At 34.5% G+C, this 16,175-nt stretch overlaps 1 protein-coding gene across 3 annotated transcripts in view; it reads left to right on the top strand.

The window, feature by feature from the left end:
* LOC128987433 (sedoheptulokinase-like) overlaps window positions 1-16,175 on the top strand; it is a 43,054-nt gene that overhangs the window by 8,916 nt on the left and 17,963 nt on the right. For 2 of the 3 annotated variants that reach the window (XM_054408275.1, XM_054408273.1), the window contains exons 2-6: window positions 9,637-9,738; window positions 12,126-12,266; window positions 12,588-12,739; window positions 14,668-14,769; window positions 15,586-15,778. In XM_054408275.1, coding sequence (XP_054264250.1) covers window positions 9,646-9,738; window positions 12,126-12,266; window positions 12,588-12,739; window positions 14,668-14,769; window positions 15,586-15,778 — 681 coding nt within the window. In that variant the 5' untranslated portion in view covers window positions 9,637-9,645. Of the gene's footprint in view, window positions 1-5,722; window positions 5,996-9,636; window positions 9,739-12,125; window positions 12,267-12,587; window positions 12,740-14,667; window positions 14,770-15,585; window positions 15,779-16,175 lie in introns of all 3 variants that reach the window. The other variant, XM_054408274.1, reaches the window with a different exon arrangement.

Raw genomic sequence — 16,175 nt, 5'->3', positions numbered from 1 at the left:
TGTGTTTCCGGAGGAACTTCTTTCACACATATCAGAGGTTTACTTCACAAATATTAAAAAGTGCTCAGTCATTGTGGGAAATGGTGATGATATTTAGGCAGTTGAACCGATACATCACAACTTTAGAGAATGTATGGTACATTCCCAAGCTAGGAAGGAACCTGATGTCAGTCAGTACAACAGTGAAGAAAAGATTTACTTTCAAAGTAGGTAACTAAAGAAAAATGTGTCTTCATGAAGAATAACGTTGCACAGCTGTATGGACATTGTGTAAATGGACTCTATGAAGTTGAAATGGATGTTCTGTTGCCGCATGTAGAAGCTGAAACAGTGTGTAGTAGTAAACTGAAAACCATCCAAGAGTGGCATGAATCTCTGGCTCATAAAAATAAGACACATGTGTTAAAAACTCTTAAAAGCAGGGGAATACATGTCAAGGTAGAAGATGAATTTTGTGAAGGTGCGTACTAGGCAAGCAACACAGAGCTACATACCTTTCTTGGACTGTAAAGCCAACAATTGCAGGAGAAATAGTAAGTGGAGATCTTTGTGGTCCTATGGAAAATGTTTCTCTAGGAGGAAGTCGCTACTGCCTGGATTTCAAAGACTACTTTACTAAATTCAGTAGAGTATTTTTCATCAAAAATAAGGCGGAGGTTACAGACTGCATTGAGACATACTTGAATGAATGTCAAACTGCTGGACATGTGGTAAAAACGTTTATGAGTGATGGTGGGACTGATTTTAATAATTTTGCAGTGAAGAAATTGCTCGCTAAACGAGGCATGACTATGAGAACTGTTATGCCTTATACACCAGAAGAAAATGGTTCTATTGAACGGCAAATGCGCACGTTAGTTGAATCAGCAAGAAGCATGTTGTATTCAAAAAGATTGCCAAAGAGCTTATGGGCAGAGGCAATGAACACAGCGTGTCATGTGATCAATCGGACAGGACCAACAAGTACAGAAGGTAGGCTACACCTTTATGAAATGAAATGAAATGTTTATTTGTCACATAGAATTTACATAATTGTGATACATCACCAGTAAACATATGGCACGTCAGTTTTTCACAACAAAATACATGATATTATATATTTTATTTCATTGTAGTTAGTAATATATTAAAAAATAGGTCAGAAGATTAAAATATAACAAAAAGAGTTAATTACAAAAAAATTCATCAGGACAAAGTAGTTCCAAATGTTCCGTAAGTAGTTTTTTAAAAACATCCATCTTTTCTGTCGATTTGATTTGGTTAGGGAGGTGGTTGAATAGCTTCCTACCCATATACAAAGGAGCTTTCTCATAAATAACTGTTCTATGGATAGGGAACTGAAGAGTGTCTATGTCGAGTGTTATATGGATGTTGGTGATTTTTTGATGAGAATGAGGTCAAGTGTTTTTTAACAAATATACATAGTTGATATATATACACAGCATGAATTGTTAAATAGTTTCAAATGTACAAACAGAGGACGACAAGAAGTACGAGGTGCAGTATCAGTTAAAACTCTTATGGCCTTTTTTTGAAGAATAAAATATGAACTTTGGTATGGAAAAGGACCAGCACCAATTGAACATTTTTGACCGTTGGTTACAGAAAGCTATGTCCATATCCCAAAACAGAAACGGAAGAAATGGTCAGCAAAATCAGTTCCAGGAAAATTGGTTGAGTATATTGCGATTAACGAGATAGATTTCGAGTCTACAACAGTCACACAATAGTGGTCAGTAGAGATGTTGTCTTTAAACCTTATCAGAAAGGAGAGGTTGTCAGAGCAGAGGGCATCACAGAAGATTTGGCTAAGACTGTTCCTGATGAAGACAAAGAACTTGACAAAACCGTATCCATTCCTATCCTATGCGAAGACAAGAGTCAGCCAATCAATTATCAAGAGGAAAATGAAGAAGCTGAACCTGATGAAATTGAATATTGTGAACAACCGGAAGAGGAAAATTGACCGGGAAGGCAAAGGCAACCACCTAGTTATCTTCAAGATTATTTTCTTGTAGCTGAAGCTGGACCAACATATAATGAGGCCGTTAGTAGTGAAGGGTGGTTTCATTGGCAGGCAGCTATGAATGATGAGATGGCATCTCTTCGAAAACACCAAGTTTACAAGCTCGTACCGTTACCCAAGAACAAGAAAGCAATTGGAGTAAGATGGGTTCTTTCAAAGAAGAAAACTCCAGATCGATACAAAGCTAGACTTGTTGCAAAGGGCTACGCTCAGAAAGAAGGAGTAGATTATTTTAGCACCTACAGTCCTGTAGCAAGATTCGATACTCTAAGGACAGTATTAAATATATCAGCACAGGAAAGCATGTTTTTTAAACAATTTGGTGTAAACAGCATTTTTACATTCAAAGCTAGATGAAGAGGTTTATGTCGAGCAACCTGGAGGCTATAACGACAACTCCGGAAGAGTATGGAAACTACAACGTAGTTTTTACGGCCTTAAGCAAAGTCCTAAGTGTTGGAATAAAAGACTTACTGAGTTCGTGAAATCTCAAAATTTCAAACCGAGTACAGCAGATCCTTCTTTGTTCCTTCGTGAAGGAAATGGCGAAAATATGTTCGTCATCATTTATGTGGACGATGGACTTATATGTGGTACTTGTGAAAAACAAGTGAATTTTTTTGTGCAGAACTTGAAACAAAACTTTGAAATCAAAGTATCAAAACCTGAAACTTACCTTGGAATCGAGATTGTTCAAACAAGTAATGGAATAGTTCTCAGCCAGAGGGCATACTTAGATCAAGTTCTAGAAAGGTATCGGATGTCAAACTGTAACGCAGTGTCAACACCATTTGACAAATCTGATGTCAACACAAATGCAAAGCCTCTATCAACAGATGTGCCGTATCGTGAAGCTGTGGGCAGTTTGCTACATTTGACAAACACTCGCCCAGACATCTGCTATGCAGTTAGTATGGTGGCACAGCATGTGACTAGTCCAACCATCAAAGACTGGAACTAAGTCAAGAGAATCCTTCTTTACCTGCAAGGTTCTAAGGACTACGATGCAGACTTCGCAGGTGATGAAAACAGCAGAAAGTCACGTTCAGGATGTCTATGTTTGTTTGCTGGCGGAGCCATTAGTTGGTTTTCATAGAAACAAAGTTGTATCTGACTATCAACTACTGAAGCGGAATATGTTGCTGCTAGTGAAGCTGCTAAGCATGTAATATGGCTTAAAGGCTTGTTAGAAGAAATCAGTGGTTCCTTGATCGAATCAACTATGTACATTGACAATGCTGGTGCAGTACAATTAGCACACAATCCTTTAACACATGGAAAAACGAAGCACATCAGTGTTCGGTTCCACTTTGTTAGAGAGTACTTGAACAAAGGATGTTACAAAATGGAACATGTACCTGGAAGACTTCAGTTGGCAGACTTCTTGACGAAGAGTTTACCTTCTAGTCGACTGAAGGAACTTTTGAACCTCTCAGGTTTGAGGGTAAATTTTAAAAAAAATTTGAAACCTGAGAGCCTGTGAGTTGAGTTGGTATTAATATTCTTTAAGAACATGTGTTGTTTATTATTGAACAACAACAAATAATTCTCATTGTACTCATAACATGGGCTTTGTTAGACAAAAGTAAAACTAATTTCTTTATCCAACTTTTTTTGTTTTTATTTAGGGCAGATAGCCTACTTAAGTGCAACCGGAATATCAAACAGAATTTTACAATGGTGACTTACAACAAGTTTGGTTTGTTAACTTAAGCTATGTTTGGTTAACTTAGTTTATTTCTTAGAACAGTTTCATTTCAATATAGGCCTAAGTTAATATTTTTTGTAATTATTTGTTGATACCTACTGAACAATATGTATTTATTGTATAGTTGTCAGCTGATAGGCCTTTGTTTGTTGGTTGGTACCTCTGACCCTGCCGTAGGCCTAGGCCTACTTAATTTGTCCATGAACGTTGCCCAAACTGTTTTAGATGAGTCTGTCAGTGTCAAACTGCCAAATGTCAACAATAGTGTATATTTGAGGTTAGTTATTCTAACCATCAACTAACTTAGTAAACAACAACAAACACTCTTCTATTGTGATAAATGTGAATAAACAGCCCACTAATGTCGATCTATTACAACCAGGTAGCCTACTTACTCTACAAATTACTTGTAACACTTATAACAAAACTAACCCTAGTGAAGGGTCAACTGTCCCCAGCAAACCTAGTAGTCAGCCTAGGCCTACTCGGATATTCTCTAACACTAGTGAACGTTCTACTGTATCTCAATGAAGTTAAACGTGAATGAAGTTATTATACAGTCGGGACCACGAAAGTTTGCAGTTGGCGGTAGCCAATCACAAGACAAGGCTAGTGCGACGTTGCCATATTGCCCATTGACAACACTAAATAAATTCCTAAACAATATTTTCAAATCAGCTGGTATTATTAGATTTGGCAACAGCACATTGTCCTCATTGGCTCCTTCAGAGTCACGTGGTAAATAGGCTCCTCCCTCAACTGCAAACTTTTGTGGTCCCGCCTTTAGTTTTTATATCGCAACATGGATAATTAAAGCCTCGTTCATATAATTGTACTTCTTAACTAATATTATCAATGTGAAAATTTGCGTGTTTTTTTTGTCTGTTTGAAGTCCAATCACGCATCAACTACAGGTCGGATAGGTCTTAAATTTGACATGATGATAGCACATATTCCCGATTAACACATAGGCATTTTCTTATCACAAAAATCCTTTCAGACTCCTGTCTGTGGAGTTTCCCATGTTAACATTATGGGTAATCATATTTTAAAAGTAAAAATCGTAAGAATATGTAATAATCGTTACAACAACAACAACTTCATACCTTAATATTTTATACAAAAGTCAAAGACTCCACTGTTTGTGATTACGCATTTTTTTGGTAAATAAAAGGTATACAATGCTAAGCTCTCCACTGAAAAGGCAAATCCAAATATAAATTATCGTCTTGTCAAAACTTTTAACATTATTGAACTAGCCACATTAAGTTGCAAAGAGAAAACGTGACTGCTGTCGAGTAAAAAAGTGTAAATACTCGAGTTTGAGCTTTTATTGAAACGTGACCAGTATACTTACAATATAATGTATAAGTTAAATTATTTTTATAAAAATTTATTTCTGCGTTTATGTATGTTAGTTTCTACCTTTTTATGTAGTTTAAATTCATCCTTTCAGTGGGTAGAATTAATAAAGTACAAGGTTTTCGGCACTTTTCTAACAAAGGGCTATTTTGACTTTTTATAAAAAAAAATAATGATGTAATCATCATGACATTTTGACAGCTATTAGAAAATATATTTATACGTTTTAAAATTTTTCATCGGTAAAAAAAATCTCTTACGATATTTGTAATTATATTTTTAATTGAGAGACAGAACAGTTCAGAAACTCGGCCGAAAGCTTGAATTAAAGCTATTAAAAATATAAAAATGTTTTTGATTTGCACATTATGTGTTAACACATAGTTGAGTCACACAGCTAAGTGTTCTTCAATCATTAAAATGCACACCATTAATCAGTAGTTGAGCGCCGGCAGCAGGTGCCTGCTATCTGACCGTGGCAACCACTGTAGAGACTTCTGGCCCAGACTGTACCGTTGGAGATTATGAAATTTGTACATTATGAACCGCTCTGTTTATTTGGTATTTAAACGTTGGAGTTTGTGAAATTTGGACATTGTGAAACGGTGATTATTTGAATGTTATAGATTTGGAGCTAATGAAATTTGGACATTATGAAACGCTCTGTTTATTTAATATATTAACGTTGGACTTTGTGAAATAATCGTTGGAGTTTGTGGAATTTGGAGATTATGAAACGCTCCCTTTACGAAGCATGAATCACAATTCGTGCAATACATTTGCATGCCTATCTAGACCTTTGATTACATTCTTTCAAAACTTGAAGCAGCTTCGGTGAAGTAGAAAGATTATTAATTGGAAGAAACCAATATGTGCAGAGGAAAAGACTGGTGTATTAGGTAAGCGATTATAACATTTTCTTGAGGTGAGATTCAACTACGGTGAGAAAGAATTTATTTTATTAATATATACCGGTAGCACATCCATTGTAAGCTGCTCTTACCTTCCTAATAACTCACCCAATCGTTTCCAGACCTGTTCTTTTATTTTGTAATGCAGCCTTTAAAAGAGATATAAATGTAAAATCACTGACAACATTACACTTTACCTTCGTACAGTGACTAGAGCAGACTTCACTTATGACAAGGTTGTTGCCCGCTCCACTCCCAAACGCAAAAAAAAAAACGAGATTGTTGTTTCAAAGTTAACCGTGATGCTACGCTATGCACACAACAGTGGTATGTGTGTGCATAGTTACTTGATTGTATGGGTTTGATTTTGTCACTCTGAATGGCATTACTCCGCTCCATTCTCAATCACTGAATGTGTGTTTTACCCTAATTCTTTTGAAAAAAAATGAGTTCCTGTGTGGATTATTCTTTAATCTACAGGGTTTCTCCAACGGCTGTTAAGATTTGTCTTCTTCAAAATTTAGGAGCAATAATCGTTTGCTTAGTACTGTATATTGTTGTTAACACCTGGAAAGTTTTAAGTGATTGTGAATACCCCTATCAGGAGTGATAACAGATGTTTTATCATGTGACACCTGATGTGGTTGAAGTTGATAAGATAAGTTGCTAAGGGCTTGTATTCGGCTTGTTTGATCCTTTACTACCTACTTTTTACATCCATTTAACCTGTGTAAGTAGGCGTACTTTTTCATATTAATCATTGACCTCTTTCTCAATATTTATATGTTAGTGTATTTGACTTTTATCTAGAATCAAGACTAATGCAGTTAAGAGTTAAGATACCCCCGCTGCAGCAAACCTCCAGACTAAGCAAATTTCCATTTACCTGGTTGGATTTTTACTAAAATAATCCCTTAAAATCATCAGGCTAATTTCCTATATAAATACTGTACCATTAATTTTAATGTGTTGGCTAACTGCTACAAAGAAAGAGGTAAATTTTGTTTTGTAATGTCAATAGCTTAGTACGAAATAAACAAATTTGTTAAATAAATTTGATCAAAATAATACATCCCAAACGAGGAAACTACAACAATTTATGTATAGTCAATGGTATTATCCATAAGAAAAACATAGGAATTAAAATTGTACAGTGTTTAAGAATTTTCTCTGTAACCATTAGGTGTATGGCAACACTTCAATATACTGAATCATTTGTTTTTAAGCTCTACAAACAATTTTGAAAGAAATGGGAAAAATTGAATGTTTTTGGGGTCCAAAAATGGGAAAACCCAATTAAAATTTTACCACATAAAATCCCATTCTATACTGTTTCGCAATCTAGTTTGAATAATGTATGTGAGATATGGGGAAAATATATATATACATAAAATATATATATATAAAATAAATAATATATATATATATATATATATATATGGGTACTCTGCTAGTATATATATATATACTAGCAGAGTACCCATCCTTCGTACGGAGTTGGCATTATTACTTATTGCGGTTATACTCAAGATTTGCGTTTGCAATGGGGTGGACACAGTTTGATAAAATTTTGTTCTTTAAATTTACGGTATGCTATAGTACAGTATAACACATCTACCATATAAATAATGTTCTACCACTGCACCTAAACAATAGAAAAAAATAAATGATCAAACATTCACACAATGGTATCACAAATTATTCATTAAATTAAAACCATAAACATAACTGTAAACAATCCTACTTTGACAGGTCTCTTTGTGTATCACAGCTTTTTGTTGCTGCTTAGAGCCTTATTATGTGTGGCCACTCGCTCGTTAGTTGCGTGGGCTCGCAACTAGTAGCGAGGGTGCACAATTGGAGTGGCCAGTTGAAGGACTCTGTTGGTAAACCTTTTAACTTTTATATAAGTTGAAAAAGCTGACCAAATTCTTTAATTCCTTTTAAATATGAATACTCATAAGGTTAACATGAAGAACTACAGAGCTGCTGGGGCGAAGCCCGAAAGGATTTTTGAGGTAAGAATAGGCCTATATGTTAAATCTGGAATGTGAGCTATCATCTTGCCAAATTTAAGCCCAATCCGTCCAGTTGTTAATGTGTGATTAAACTTCAAACAAACAAGCAAACAAACACACAAACTTTCACATTTATAATATTATTAGTAAGGTAAGATGAGGTATATGAGAAATTCCCTAAAAATCAATTAATTACTCGCCTAGAGTCTAAATTACCTAAATTAGGTGTTGATATCATAAAAAATAGTTTTTCAAATCATAGATCAGTCAATTTAACTGCAAAGTTGCATTAATGCATCTTCAACAATAATGGAGTGTTTTGGGAGACAAAAATGGGAATAAAAGCCAATTTATAATCAGTGATACCCCGATTGAGGTTGGAACATGCTGGTGTTGGGAACTCGTTAGAATCAAAATTTAAGTTTATATTATTAATTTTTCATGCTTGTACCGAATTCTGTCAAAATTGGATCATTTTTACTCAAGTTATCGTGCTATTGCTAACAGACACATAATATGTAGATATGATGATTTTGAATGGATGGTGTTTTTGGCCTCTGGAGACATCAAAACAAAAAATTAAACTGGTCCCGGGTCTAGGTCTTACCATTAGACGTATACTGAATACATATACAAGATGTCAAACACATAATCAGGTTTTAAATGGGGATAATGTTGTATTGAACACTCCTACCATCATCAGATTTAAATAGAGAAATTATAAGAATCACATGGTGTCGTCTAACTTTAACTAGGATGTTTTTAAGGAAAAGTTTAATCTGCTAATGTTTATTTATTTATAGTTGGATATTTATTTTTATACCCACATACACGTAACATTCTTCTAAGGTCATCAATGAGTTACGAGTAATTTAAATCTACAACCCATTCCCTTAGTTTAGAGGATCTATTTGTTTGTAGATAGAGTCTTTAAACATTAGGAAAAGCTCTGATGATTTCTTGTTTATGGTTTTCTAAACAAGATCTCAAGTTTGCTTATTTCCCAATCCAACAGTTTATTATGAAAGGGTACACAATCTATTTTCATTGTTTAGGAATGGGTTAGTCTGACCTTACCTGTAAATAACATATCTTCCTTCAGCTTTCTTATTTAACACTAACAATAATTATTATAATATCATAAACTAGTTTTAGTTTATATTCATTTAAGTAAATGATTTCTAGATTGAAAACGAAACTCAATTACTGTTAGGTATTGTTTAAGCTTCTATTTAGGTATATAAATAGTAAAACTGCTGATTACAGTAATCATGGGTTTTCAATTTGATTTTTATAAAAAACGGAAGTACAATATTAGTTGTACAGTAGTTTTTTTATGTCCCACCTTTACATTCTAGGACGGTTCTAGCCTGGAACTGTTTAACGCATTGCTTCAAGCTACTCCAAGGGGGTCACGGCATTATCACATAAATCAACTATTAATTTTTTTTCAACTGTCAAAAAATAAGCTTGGGAAATATGTGAGTGATTGGCTTGGTTAAAATTCTGTAATAAATTTCCTTTTCACTGCCCTGTTGGAGACAAACTAGTTTGTAGAATAAATACTTGTTTCTAAAGATTGGCGAAATGTTGAGTTGTTTTTTGGTACAGGGCTATAATATGAGCACTGGGACTGACCAGAGAATCATCCTCGGGCTTGACATTGGCACCACGTCTGTCAAGGTTTGCCTGGTGGACTGGACTGAGGGCAAGGTCAGTACCTCACAAGATCAATTTTAAGATTAGATGATATGATTTGAGTATATTCAATGCTTCATTTGCTTTGTTTTTCTGTCTTTCCTCCTCATTTTTATTTTCTAAAATATTTACCTTGTGCATTTCTCAGTTTATGTATTTATTGTGCCTTTCTACATTAGTCTAGGCTTAGGCTATTTAATTTAGTGATGTGTCGGTTGCAATTCTACTCAGTTTGGTGTTACAGCTTGTTTTTTGTTTTATTGTTTTTTTTTCATTTATTTTCGGTTAATAAATAAAATGACCACCTACTTATATTTCAGCCTAAACCACTAAAGATCACTTTCTTTGTGTAAAGTTTACTGTTGGTGATGCTATATTAACCCTTTTTACTTTATCCCCCTTTACATTGTTTTTGTCAAAATTTTTGAGTTTGGGTTTTGAGTGGATATATCCGTTTTGGGCACCCCTGAACCCAAAAAAGTTGTGTGTGTGTCTGTCATTGCATGTGGATGTGTACAAAAGCTACAAACCACACCTGTGGTCCGATTTTGACGAAATTTGGTATGTAGGTCCATAGTATCTCCAGGCTTTTTTAATTTTTTTAATCTTGATTTTTAATGGTGATTTTCCCATCAAACCCATAAAATAACGGAAAAATAGGATTTTCTCAAAAATGACCTGATCAATTTTGATAAAAATTTAGTATGTTATAGTCCTTTAAATCCTGAACAAAATGGCACCAATCCCATTTCCGTAAAATTACGGTTCAAAAGATATTGTAACTAAGGTTATTTTCCATTAAAAACCGCATAAAATAACTTAAAATCATATTTTTGAGAAAAAACCGGTTTTGATTCAAATTAGTATGTTATGGTCTTTATAATTGTAAAGATATAGTGAAAACCCCCATTGCTGTAAAAATTACGGTTCAAAAGTTATTACAGCTTTTGTGATTTCCCAAAAATAAAATATCAACGTTACTCCCACCGATATCTTACTAATATTATAAATGTGAAAGTTTGTGTGTTTATTTGTTTGTTTGTTTGTTTGAAGTTCAATCACGCATTAACTACTGGACGGATTGGGCTGAAATTTGGTATGATGATAGCTCACATTCCCGATTAACATATAGGCATATTCTTATCTCAAAAATCCTTTCGGGCACCGCCCCAGTGGCTCTGTAGTTCCCCATGTTAACCTTATGAGTAATTATATTAAAAGGGAATTAAAGACTTTAGTCAGCTGTTTCAAATAAAAAAGTTGGTTCTATGATATGTAAAAGCATTAAAAAGTTATAAAATTTACCAACAGGGTGCAGCACAATATTTTTTTGCATTTATGAAAACAGCTAATTTGAACTAAGCAGCAATAAAAAACTGTGATACGCGATGATAACTGTCAAAGTAGGATTGTTTACGGTGAAGTGGTAGAACATTTATGACTATGGTAGATGTGTAATACTATAGGGTACTGTGAATTTAAAGAAGCAAATTTTATCAAACTGTGTCCTCCCCATTGAAAACTAAAGCTTGATCATAACTGCAATAAGCATTTTATACTTATATGCACACCCCGTATGAAGGACGGGTTCTCTGCTAGTCCATGATAAAGGTTGTTAACAAGCTAATAAGAGAAAGTACGTGTCAGATTGCTAATACCGTTTATTTTGTTACAGGGATTATTGCTAGTAAAATTCTAGTTTCACCAATCACTGAGAAATGTTTGCAGTTATCCTTGAAACTAGTTATGATTTATTCCTAAACACTCCATCATAATATGTAATGATTAACTGTCTTGTTCTAATAGAAAAGCTGTTATGGATTTTGTTTAAGTGTGCATTTATGTAATGTAAATGAAAATTATGTATCATCGTAATTCGTAACCAAATCTTGGTGATTGTCAAGGTGTCATTATCGTCTCCTCCAATTGTTGCAAAATCATATAAATTCCTGTGCGTTAGTAAAGACATTATGTCTCCAGCAATCGCAGTAAAATGTTAAAACATCTGCCAAGATCTCGAAGATAATATCATTGTCTGCAATCGTGGCCAAAATGTTGAACATCCATCGTGATTGCGAAGACAAAACTATTGTATCCCGCAATCGCGTGGACATCATAATCATCGCCTGCTGTCACAGCAAAATCCTGGATATCTACTGCAGTCTTTTAGACATTCCCAAATTTATTCCTGATACAGGCAAAATCATTAATACATAACGCTGTCTCCTTAGATCATGGCGAAATCTGGTACTTTCTTCGCAATATCAAAGATGTCACAATGTTGTCAGACAATCGCAGTGAAATTGTTGTGTCACAACCAATGAAACATAACTGAAATATTCAATTAATTCTCGCGGTTTGGTTTTTCCCCAAAAAACTGGTAGTTAAAGAATGAATTGCAGGTGGTGGCACGCCAGACAAAGGATACCCAGGCCAATGTACCTAGTGAGCTGGGGTGTGAGGGCAACAAGCAGAATGTGCCCAAGATCATGTCAGCAGTTCACATCTGTGTCTCTCGGCTACCCAAGGAACTGCTGCGCCAGGTGAACTCTGAATTACTGGCTCTCAGCCAACTATAAATTTATGTAAATAACATCAATTATTCTGTACAATGTGAATTACTAACATCTGATTTTTATACACCCCAAATTATTCAGCACAATGTTACTACTGAATAAACTTTAAAACTAATTTGATCATAGACATAGGCAAATAGTGAATAACTTGACGCTATAAAAAAAAAATATATTAAACATTTCATAAATAGAAAAGATTTTTATGTTCAGTATGTGCTATTTTATTTTCAGTAAACTCTGAAGCACACTTATTTGTGCAACCTTTACATGGTTTTATATGTGTGATAGGTGGAGATTATTGGAATCTGTGGACAAATGCATGGGGTCATGTTGTGGCACTATGACACCTCAGCTCCGTGGGAGAGAGCAGACATAGAGAGTTCTCGCTATGACATTGTCCCTACCCAGGTGTCCAACCTTTATACCTGGCAGGACTCAAGGTTGGTTTTTACTAAATGGTGTGGAAGGACTAGTGGTCGAAAATTTCAGAGCTCGGCTTTAGCTTTTCTAGAAACCTGGAAAAGTCTAGGTTTTTAATGAGTTAGTTGTGAAGCATTTATATTTGTAATATTTTTCAGAATCAAAGCAAGATCTTTACTCTATAGAAAGTTATTTCATAACTCTTCAACTGATCTTTAGAGTCCTTGGAGCCTAGACGTTCTAACTCATTAAACAATAAAAAAAAACTACAAAGCAAATTTATAATCTCACAGTATACTAATTTAAATTATAATCACTTTAGCATGTGATAAAATATTTTAAGGTGGTAAATAGCTCTTCAGCAGCTGTTTGAAAATGACAAAATTAACATTGCTCTTATGGCGGGCAAATACTAGATGGCCTTTGGCTTCCATGGACTTAGTTCAAGCAAATAAGTCCAAATTAGGAAAAATAGAGGAACAAATCTATGTATTCCCAATTTTTTTCAAAAATGTGTCGGGGAGGGTCCCCTAATGAATATGATAGAGATAGGTGAGAATAAAATCACCCTGCCGCTCTCTGGTGGTGGGAGGTGTAAATGCCCTAGTTTGCGGTTTTTTGCTTATAACCTGAAAACGGTGTGTCGTAGATTAAATTTTTCCATGTAAAAGTTAAAGCTTATTAAATTTGCTACAACTTTGATCATATACATTATTAGTGAAAAACGCACAGTTTCTGAGATATCCGCGCTCAAAAAAAATATAATGTTCGAAAAAAGATTTTCACCTCACATTTTTTGTTAAAATCTTATTTTTTCTCCTTCCTTTTTATTTTTCAGAAATATTGACGGAAAGAAGGTTGTAGAGAATTAAATTTACTTCAATAATATATACAAATATGTAAATAGATAAGATGTAGGTATAAAGTTACAGCGTTTTTAAGATTAAAAGAGAAAATCATGAATTACACAAATAGTCGCCAAGTTTTGATTTTTTTTATTTGCACGATTTGTATGGTTTCTGATAATTTTTTAGATCAAATATAAGTATATTTAAGGTAAAAATTGGTAATAGTTATGTAAATAACAATTTGACAAAATAAAAAGGTTATCTATTTATTACGATGATCCAAGCTAAAACAATTAAAACATACAAAATAAATTCATATTTAATTATTGAATTAATGTTGACTGAGCCATTGTTCTTGCAAGAACAAGGTAACATTAGTTCTATAATTGAATATTCTAGTTCTTGCCACTGAAAATACATCACAAATTCATGTTATGATAAAGATTGATCTCTGTTTCATAGAACAGTATTAACATCCTTTTTCATTGTCTTCTTCCTCATCATCTTCACATATAGTCAATGATTGTACAGAGGCTAGTCTTGTTTTTCTTGTCGGAAAGAAAGTTCTCTTGCTTTATTCAACTGCCCCACAGAAAATTTCGTACTTGATTTTTGCAAATGTACTAAAGATTAGCAGATAGTTAGTCTAACCAAAAATTTGATGATGGAGATGTCCTCGATAGTGAGTATCAGTTCCAGATGACACTAGGCTCAGGGACAGAAGTTGGACCCTCTCGTCCAAAAGGAGCCAGACCATGGACATTATAGTATTAATATTTCATCATTAAAAATAAAGGAAAAAAATTTTTTCATTGAAATATGTGATACAAAAATTGACCACAATTTGACGTCAATATGACGTCTACAATTTGATCAGGACATCAATTTGACGTCTTTAACTTAATTTTTACGTCAAATTGATGTTATGTGCTATATCGGAAAGGATCTCATTCATCCAACATAAAAAACATCTTTAAAACACATAGACAAAAAACACATCATAACATCATAAAAAAGCATCTTTATTCATCATTTGAGTTATTCGCTTACCTGAGCCACTTTTTCAAGTAGTCACATAGTGAATATTACAACTGTTTCAGATGTGATCCTGATTTTTTGTCTTCTCTTCCTAAACCTGACTCACACCTCAGAGCTTACTCAGGTTATGGATGCAATACACTATTCTGGATTGCTAAAAATAGGTAAGTCAACAGATTTTGTGAGTATTAAACTACTAGGTAAATGGAATCTTTTCAACTATAATAAACTAAGGTGTGCACTTGAAATCTAAATTTAACCATTCATCATTTGTACAACACATAACAGGGTAGTCTGATGACATTGCAAGTTAAATTGTATCCGTAACATACCATCTTAGATTTTTTTTATAAACATGTAAATGTATGGCCACAATTCACTTAAGTCTGTTAACTCCTTGTAGACAGTGAAGTTGAAAACTCACAAATTAAAGTGATAACAATGATTGTGTTATGTTGTAAAACAAATAAACAATTAAAACCAAAATTAAATCAATAAATAACAAATGTGAAATAAAAATTTATATACAGGCAGACACAACACCCCCTGCCAGTGATTGAACCACGAAGAATCAACTAAGAAAAAAATCTTAATCCTGGAACCGTACTGAAAATTCACTTGATGTCCAATTGTCCAAAGCATGTAGTCCTCAAAATAGGCTTTGGTATCAAATTGCCTTGAGTTGATTGTCAGCATGACCTAAGGAAGGGGTAGTAGTGTCGGTGGCTCTAGAAATGCTGGAATCAATGTGGTCAGGTTTTAGTGAATAGACTTGTTTAAGTCGACCCATTGAAACGGTTACTTCATTGCCTCAAATCATAACAACTGCAGTATTATCAGATCTGCTAACAACGAGGTAAGGACCTGACAGGGAGGTTTGAGTGCACCCTTGTAGATGTCAGTACGTATGAAGACATGAGTGCATGTGTTAATTTGACAACCTCTAGGTCTCTACTGTAATAAAATTGTTTGGTGAATAGGCCAGAAAAGCTTGAAAGATTCAACTGTGCGGGGACAGTGCAGGACTTCATGGTTGCTATGTTGGCCAATCTGAAGCGCCCTGTGATGTCCGTGCAGAACGCTGCATCGTGGGGCTACTTCAACACAGAAGATCACAGTTGGAACTCTGAACTGCTGGAGGGAGCTGGCTTTCCCACCAGTCTGTTGCCTGAGGTAAGGACTGGAAAAAGCGTAAGACTTAGTAGTTATTCATCAATATTTATTATGATTATTGGCTGACAATATATATAAAACATCTATGAACATTGTTTTTATTTATTGCTTTATTAAAGACTATGAAACAATATCGCTTGGCTCAACTGGCTTCCACTGCTAGTATGTACATTGTGGTGTATGTATTGAATTGTGCTATCACAACACACATTGTGAAACCACATGTACAGAGCAGGCTCTCTCTGGCTCTGTGGTTGATTTGTAAGATGGTGTACCAGAGCCTGGAAATCAGACCCTAGCCTGTCTGAGCCCTAACCTATGTTTATTGTTACCAAAATTGACTGAGATATCCAAATTGGGAACCTAGCTAGGGACCAGAGGACGGAGATCTTTTACC

This window comes from Macrosteles quadrilineatus, unplaced genomic scaffold (assembly GCF_028750875.1).
Source record: "Macrosteles quadrilineatus isolate MER2022 unplaced genomic scaffold, UCM_ALF_1.0 Scaffold_2__2_contigs__length_208266976, whole genome shotgun sequence".
Classification (NCBI taxonomy): Eukaryota; Metazoa; Arthropoda; class Insecta; order Hemiptera; family Cicadellidae; genus Macrosteles; species Macrosteles quadrilineatus.
The sequence above is the reverse complement of the archived record's forward strand: the minus strand, read 5'-3'. Positions and strand labels throughout refer to the sequence as shown.